The sequence below is a fragment of the Podarcis muralis genome, chromosome 14, assembly GCF_964188315.1.
Source record: "Podarcis muralis chromosome 14, rPodMur119.hap1.1, whole genome shotgun sequence".
Classification (NCBI taxonomy): domain Eukaryota; kingdom Metazoa; phylum Chordata; class Lepidosauria; order Squamata; family Lacertidae; genus Podarcis; species Podarcis muralis.
Genome location: NC_135668.1, coordinates 51,918,740 through 51,927,113, shown reverse-complemented (window position 1 = coordinate 51,927,113; position 8,374 = coordinate 51,918,740). Strand labels below are relative to the sequence as shown.

At 46.9% G+C, this 8,374-nt stretch overlaps 1 protein-coding gene across 1 annotated transcript in view; it reads left to right on the top strand.

Moving 5' to 3' along the window:
- Positions 1-5,633: 5,633 nt before the first annotated feature.
- Positions 5,634-8,374, top strand: part of SNX8 (sorting nexin 8) — a 35,939-nt gene continuing 33,198 nt past the window's right edge. The window contains exon 1 of the mRNA XM_028705203.2: positions 5,634-5,784. Within this exon, the coding sequence (XP_028561036.2) occupies positions 5,733-5,784 (52 nt within the window). The 5' untranslated portion in view covers positions 5,634-5,732. The remainder of the gene's footprint in view (positions 5,785-8,374) is intronic.

Genomic DNA, 8,374 nt, shown 5'->3' with positions numbered 1-8,374 from the left:
TTTTGGGGGGAAATGTAATTTGTTCAGGGCGCTGAGAGTGGTTAGGGTACTCCTATTCCCCTCACAGTGCTACAGTTCCTATACATGGCTCTCTTTCTGGTTCGCCAGAAGCGGCTTAGTCCTGCTGGCCACATGACCCGGAAGCTGTACGCCGGCTCCCTCGGCCAATAAAGCGAGATGAGCGCCACAACCCCAGTCGTCCATGACTGGACCTAATGGTCAGGGGTCCCTTTACCTTTATACTTTTATATTGATCTGCTTTGTGCTACAAGTCTGCAAGCTGCACTGATGTTTTGCAGAGCTGATACTCCTTTTAACTTTTTGTATGCTGAGATAAATTTTGACAAAGATATTTTAAAAACAATTTGCCCGTAAACTGTAATGATAATCCCCTTCGCTTGCCTGGATGGGGGATGGAGAGGTGTGTATTTGTTTGTGCATAGGAACCTCTGACTTACATGTTTCTGCCATGTAGCTTACTGCACAAAGGCAAGGGCCACATCCATTGCTTGTCCACTTTTCATCTGGCCCCACCCACCTCTAACATGTAATCCCCGGATGTTGCTAACAAGACAGGGCCGGCCCATCCATGAAGCAAGGTGAGGCAACCACCTTGGGTGGCAGGATCTACAGAGCGGCCAATGCGACCTCCAAGGAATGTGTTGCCCAATGCTGCTGTTGCAGTGACAGCATGGCTGCAGTGGTCTTGGAGACCGGAACTACTGGCAGCCACCTCCAATTCTGCCTCTTGGTGAAAAGGAGATCCTGCTGGTCTCCTCTCACCCCTTGAGAGGAAATGGTGGGTGTTGCCTCCTAGGGTCTATATCCACCCGGTGCAATTCAGAGCGGGACCCTTTCCTACCCTGCAACAGCCTTTGATTCCCACTTCAGTGATGATGTAATAATAATAATAATAATTTTTATTTATACCCCGCCCTCCCCAGCCAAGGCCGGGCTCAGGGCGGCTAACAAGCAATAATAAAAACAAGTTGAATGAATACAACTAAAAAAAAAATACAATTAAAATATTGAAACATTAAAATATTAAAATGTAGCCTCATCACAGGAAAAAGGAAAAAGAAAGAGGGGGAGGGAATCAAATTGGCTCCAAGCCAAAGGCCAGGTGGAACAACTCTGTCTTACAGGCCCTGCAGAAAGAAATCAGATCCTGCAGGGCCCTGGTCTCTTGTGACAGAGCGTTCCACCAGGCTGGAGCCAATGTTGAAAAGGCCCTGGCTCTGATTGAAGCTAATCTAACTTCCTTAGGGCCTGGGGTGTCGCAATTTATGGACCTTGAGGCTCTCTGTGGGGCAGACCGGGAGACATGCATTACCCACCTTGTTCCTGATGTTGATCTTCATCATCATCATCACCATCATTTTATTTGTATGCCGCCTTTCCATAGTTAAAACAATGCTCAAGGTGGCTTACACCATGACAAGATTTACATAATTACCAACATAACAAAAGTCATAAGCAATAAATAAAACTCATCAAAAAGTACACAACCTGGTACCAAATAGTATGGGAAACAGCCATACTGGAAAAATTAACCAATAAACTGAAACTGATACGGGGACAAATAGAAGAAGACACCTTCATCCCTGTATGGCTCCCCTTTATCACATACACAGCCCAACAAGAAAATGACAAAAATCCACCAACAACATACAAATCAATATGGCTAACCTGATCCAAAACACCCACCCACCCCCCACTCACACACGAAAACAAAGACCACCACAGCCAACCACAAATGAACAGCCACACCCTAGGCCAACCCCAACCTCTCTCACCACCAAAGGAACACAAGTGAACAGCAGAGAACCTGCACAAACAACGCTGACACCAAACCCTACATATAGTAAGTAAAATAGAAACATCGCCACCTGACCCCACCCCCACTCCACCTCTTTCCCCCCTTTCTTCCTAATGTCTCAACAAATGAAACTGATTTGTAAAAATGTTACATGGGGGGGAAAACGAGAGAGAGACATTGCACACACTTTTGTAAATCAAGAAAATTGTTAATAATACTGTAATTAAAAAAACATAAAAAGTACACAACCAAATGGAAAACAATTTACATATAAATCATAAAATCTAAAACTAAAAATACAACATTAATATCAATAACAATTTTAAATGACATAGATAAATATTAAAACAATTTAAAAAGGGAGCCCTCTCTGTCAAGCAGCAGCAGCAGCAGTCCCTTATGGAGCCTGCCGGCCCCGCCCCAAGCCAGGTCGAGAGAGGCAGGGCACTTCACTTATCTTCACTTATCCCTTCTTCCTTTGTGGGAGAGGCACCATTTTTTGGTTCGCCTCAGGTGCCAACATATATTGGGCTGACCATAGTTGCTGGCAGCATATGGAATGTCACCTCCATTCAATGCCACTCATTACGTATCACAATAAGGTTAATATGTCAGTGAAATTTCTCCCGTCGCTGCTTCTTCATACCTGGAAAGTTTTATCAGAATCCTAATAAATAATAATAATAATAATAATAATAATAATAATAATAATTTTTTATTTATACCCCGCCCTCCCCAGCCAAGGCCGGGCTCAGAGCGGCTTACAAGCAATAATAAAAACAAGAAGAATGATTACAACTTAAAAACAAAAATAAAATACAACATTAAAATAATGGAACATTAAAATATTAAAATGTAGCCTCATCGCAGGAGGAGAAGGAAAAGAAAAAAGAAAGAGAGGGAGGGAGGGAATCAAACTGGCTCCAAGCCAAAGGCCAGGCGGAACAACTCTGTCTTACAGGCCCTGTGGAAAGAAATCAGATCCTGCAGGGCCCTGGTCTCATGAGACAGAGCGTTCTACCAGCCGGAGCCAGTGTTGAAAAGGCCCTGGCTCTGGTTGAAGCCAATCTAACTTCCTTAGGGCCTGGGACCACTAGGGTGTTGTTATTTATGGACCTTGAGGCTCTCCGTGGGGCATACCAGGAGAGGTGGTCCCGTAGGTACGAGGGTCCTAGGCCGTGAAGGGCTTTAAAGGTCAAAAGCAGCACCTTAAATCTGACCCTGTACTCCACCGGGAGCCAGTGCAGCTTGAAATGCACTGGGTGAATATGCTCCCATGGCAGAGACCCCGTGAGGAGCCTCGCTGCAGCATTCTGTACCCGCTGGAGTTTCTGGGACAGCTTCAAGGGCAGCCCCGCGTAGAGCGAATTACAGTAGTCAAGCCTGGAGGTGACTGCTGCCATGGATCACTGTGGCCAGGTTGGGGCGGGAAAGGTAAGGGACCAACTGCTTGATGCGGCAAAGGTGGAAAAATGTCGCCTTGGCTGTTGCTGTAACTTGCGCCTCCATGGAAAGTAACTTGCGCCTCACCTGGAGTACTGTGTCCAGTTCTGGGCACCACAGTTCAAGAAGGACACTGACAAACTGGAACGTGTCCAGAGAAAGGCAACCAAAATGGTCAAAGGCCTGGAAACGATGCCTTATGAGGAACGGCTAAGGGAGCTGGGCATGTTTAGCCTGGAGAAGAGGAGGTTAAGGGGTGATATGATAGCCATGTTCAAATATATAAAATGATGTCACATAGAGGAGGGAGAAAGGCTGTTTTCTGCTGCTCCAGAGAAGCGGACATGGAGCAATGGATCCAAGCTACAAGAAAGAAGATTCCACCTAAACATTAGGAAGAACTTCCTGACAGTAAGAGCTGTTCGACAGTGGAATTTGCTGCCAAGGAGTGTGGTGGAGTCTCCGTCTTTGGAGGTCTTTAAGCAGAGGCTTGACAACCATATGTCAGGAGTGCTCTGGTGGTTTCCTGCTTGGCAGGGGGTTGGACTCGATGGCCCTTGTGGTCTATTCCAACTCTATGATTCTATGAATTTGAATGTTTAAATAATTAGAAAAAATAGAATATGCAGCAGGAATGGGAAACTTTAGGGAGCCATGGAAGGATAGACGGGAACTTGATGGAATAGAATTAAGGATTGATGTGATGTATCTATTTTTTCTTTCATTTTTCTTTTATTCTTCAGCTGTTTTTTGTACTTTTATAAATTCAATAATAATGATGATGATGATGGTGTGTATTTAGGCACTGACAGGTGGTAACATTTTGACTTGGTGGGGCTGCAATTTTTAAGCCCCATCACAAGGCGGCTTGTAACATGCCATGACACATGTGCAGAGTGAAAAAATCAGGCTTTGAGGCAAACAGAACTGCATGACAGAACTGCAAACAGAACTTGGGTTGTTTCCCCTCATCCCTATTCTTCTCGTTGGGAGAGATGTGCCCTTCAGCAGGCCATGGCTGCACCCGAGGAGAGATCATTGCTTCACATTTTCAGCACCAAGCCGCGCACTGCAAGGGTGAGGGGTGAGAGACTCCGTGTTGCCCAGCAGGTAATGGCTTTTCCCACCTGCGCTGCCCCACCTCCAGCCAGAGGAACCTTCAGAAGAGAGCTGCTGCCATGGGCATTATGCGTATGTGCATTTTAATGAGCTGAACGGAGCGATTACGAGTCATGGGGATGTGGGGAGTGTGCATGAATTCAACACTGCTCAATTCAATTTTTTTTGACAGCTGTTATGTTAATGTTGCTAATATTTTATAGATTATGAACATTGCACCGATTTGTTAATCACATAACATAACTTTTGCTTTAATTGTGACGTCTAGCTTATTTTCCAGTTGGTGCTTTGTTAACGGTGTTTTAGAGATTGCTTTGTAATTGCTTCGCTGACGGTTTTTTAATCAGTCTACATAATTTATACCGTATTACACTGCTGGGTGAACAGCTCAGTCGGTAGAGACTCTTCACCTCAGGGTCCTGTGTTCGACAACGTTGGGCAAAAGATTCCTGCATTGCAGGGGGTTGGACTAGATGACCAGGAGGGTCCCCTCCCAACTTTATAGTTCTATGATATATGTATTTGTGATGTGCTATCATGCTGTTGTTGCTTATTGCTTGTAAGCTGAGAGAGAGAATGAATCTTTATTTGTGTTAGCCATCTGCCATAGCAAGAATAGAAATAAAAAAACAATTATATAAAATACATTTTAGGGTTCTGAATCAATAGTCAAATAGTGGATCTTATTCTGATTGCTCCAGCTAAAAACCCTGCAACCTTGTAAGCTGCGTTGGGATTCACTGGGATGAAAAGCGGCATAAAAATATAATTAATAAACCTAAGGCATTTTTTCCCAGCCAGAACTCATTGCCAGCCCCTTTCAGGTGGGCGCCATTGCCATTCTTAGAGAACAAGGGAGGCGTTCATGGTGAGTTCCGGCACCTCTTTTCCTAGAACAGCCCCGAATAAATCAACCCAATAAATAAAGTACGCTCTGCTGTTCTCGGACGTGCGACACGTGCGCCGGAGAGGAAGCCGGGCAGCTGTTGCTGCTGCTTCTTTCTCCGTCCGCAGGGAGCCCTGCGCGCCGCAGTAGACCGAGCCCCCCGCTCCCGTTTTCAGAACCCACCGGACGCGCGTCTGACCCGCTGCGCGTCTGAACGCAGGCTCGGCAAAAGGCGCGGCGGGGCTCAGCTCCAGCAGCAACCAGCCCTGTCCCCCAGCGCTCTCCTCTTCGCCTCGTCCCGGGCAGCAGCAGCAGTAGCCAGCGAGCCTCTCGCCCGCCCCGGCGCCGCCTCCCCGGCCGAGGGGGAGCGAAGGCGGGCGGGAGGAAGGGGAGGGCGCCAGGAAGGGTCCCGAGGACGCCGCCGCCGCCTCCTCACATGACTGCCGAGAGAGAAGGAGGCGAGCCATGGACGAGGAGCCGCCCGCCGCGGGAACGGGGGCAGCCGGAGGGGCCTCAGGTGCGGGTTGCGCTGAGGGGAGCCCAGGGCCGCGCGAGGGGCAAGCGCGGACCGTTAGCTCTTTCCTGTTTTTCTGCACCGCTGAGGTATTATTGCGGCGGCGGCGGCGGGGAGCCGGTGCTGCACCTCTTGTCGGGGAAGGGGCGCCGCTGGGCTGAGGCACCTGGAGGACCTCGTGAGGGCGTCCGCCCCGGCACCTACTTCGCCGATAAGCCCCCACCCCTGGGCGCCCTCGTCTCCTTGAGGGTTGTTGGCGGAGAGGCGGCATTTCCACGCCGCGCTTTCGCCGCTCTCTGCGAAGCGGCAGTCCTTGCATTACGGTATATAGATAGAGATATGTAGCCTTGCAGTTGGCGGAGTCGGGAGAAGAGGGCAGAGGAAGCCGTTCTTCCTCCGCGCAGCGCCTTGTTAATCTGCGGAACTCGCTCCCGCAGGGACAGCGGCGGCCACCCAACTTGGGTGCCTTTCAAAGGGGAGTAGACGAAGAGGAGAGGGCGATGGGTGGCTACTGGCAGGATGGCTTTGCTCCGCCTGAACAGTTGGAGGCAGCGATGCTTCTGAAATGACCAGTTGCTGGAAACTACAGGAAGGGGAAGACGGCATACATTATGATTATGATTTATTGAATTTATACATGCTATTGGGGGCAATGAAGTGCAGAAAAGCACTGCTAGTAAGAATTATGTAAGAAACAGTGGCAATTCATAAACGGTTCTTGATGGCCTTGGGAAGACAAGGAACACCCATGCTAAAAATTTTGTTTGTCTTGGTTCAGCCCCTTTATGTATTGTCATGCGGCAGTTTCACATTTTAGTACTCCTAAAGCTACTGTGGGAAATAGTCGTTCATGAATAGTTTATTTGAAACAGTTGTGGTTATTAATCTACATAGAAGTATTTATATATGTCACTTTGTTTCTAGGTGGCTATCCTCTCTCCAATATTATTTCTTTAACTTCCTAGAGCAATCCTTCCTTTCTAGGGTTACTCAGGCCCACTGAGTTCAATGGGGTTTACTGCTATGCAAGTGCACATTAGTTTGCTGCAGCAAAAGAAGTCGTGTGTTAACCTTAAAGGCTAGCAAATTAGCCTTAGTTCGGTAATACTGTACATTCTTCTGCAGGTGCCACAAGATACTTTGTAGTACTGTATTTCTATACTATGGCATGGGAAATGTTGTTTAGTCGTTTAGTCGTGTCCGACTCTTCGTGACCCCATGGACCAGAGCATGCCAGGCACTCCTGTCTTCCACTGCCTCCCGCAGTTTGGTCAAACCCATGCTGGTAACCTCGAAAACACTATCCAACCCTCTCGTCCTCTGTCGTCCCCTTCTCCTTGTGCCCTCCATCTTTCCCAATATCAGGGTCTTTTCCAGGGAGTCTTCTCTTCTCATGAGGTGGCCAAAGTATTGGAGCCTCAGCTTCACGATCTGTCCTCCCAGTGAGCACTCAGGGCTAATTTCCTTAAGAATGGATGCGTTTGCTCTTCTTGCATTTTATTTATTTATTTATTATTCTCTTTGAATTAGTAGTATTTCTATAGCTACTGTGGGAATCGGTCTTTTAGCAATAGTTCCTTTGAAATAGTTCTTCTGCTTAATGTGGAAGTAGACTCTGACGCTGCTTCTTTTGAAATAGTATTTCTAGCAAATGTGGAAGTCTTTGTAATCTGCTTCATTCATGGAAAAGGCCTGGTATAACCCAAGCAGGTTTTGAGATAAACATTTAACAGCACAGTTTTTATAGGCCGCCTGACAATGCTTAATGTTCACTTGTGTGAATAATGCCTAGGTATGTTAAGCTAATTGCCGTATCTGCTGCTGTACATATTATTCTGTTAGCACCAAAGTGATGAAATGTGCCTTAAGAGCCTACTTAGCAATATGCTTTTGCAGCTACGTACGGTAAGTCAGATAACTGAGATCTTTATATGCTGGGGAAAATGGATGTCATTGTTGGAGGAGGAAGGTGTGTAGCTTGTTAGCAGAGCATTTGTTTTGCATTGCAGAAAGTCCCAGGTTCAGTTCCTGGCATCTCCAGATAGGGGTGGGAAATTTCGCTGTTTGAAATCCCGGAAAGCCTCTGCCAGTCAATATAGATGGGGCTTTTTCCCCCCAGCTGGAACTTGCCAGAACTAAGTGGGTGCCATTGCCATTATAAGAGAACAAGGGAGGCATTCGTGGTGAGTTCAGGCACCTCTTTTTCTAGAAGAATGGTGCTGAATATAGACAATATTCAATTAGATGGACCAATGTGGTCTGACAGCATCCTATGTTTGTTCCCCAAAATTGTTTGGTCAAAGGCTGGAAATAATAGAATTGGCTGGAAATAATAGAATTGTAGAGTTGGGCCATGCAGGAATTTCAGCTAAAGCATCCATGACAGATGATCATGCAATCTCTGCTTACAAATCTCCAAGGAAGGAGAGTCCACAACTTCCTAAGAGAGTCTGTTCCACTGTCAAACAGCTCTTACTGTCAGAAAGTTTCTGCTGATGTTTAGTCGGAATCTCCTTTCTTGTAACTTGAAGCCATGGGTTCAAGTCATACCCTCCAGAGTAGGAGAAAACAAGCTTGTTCCCTCTTCCATGTG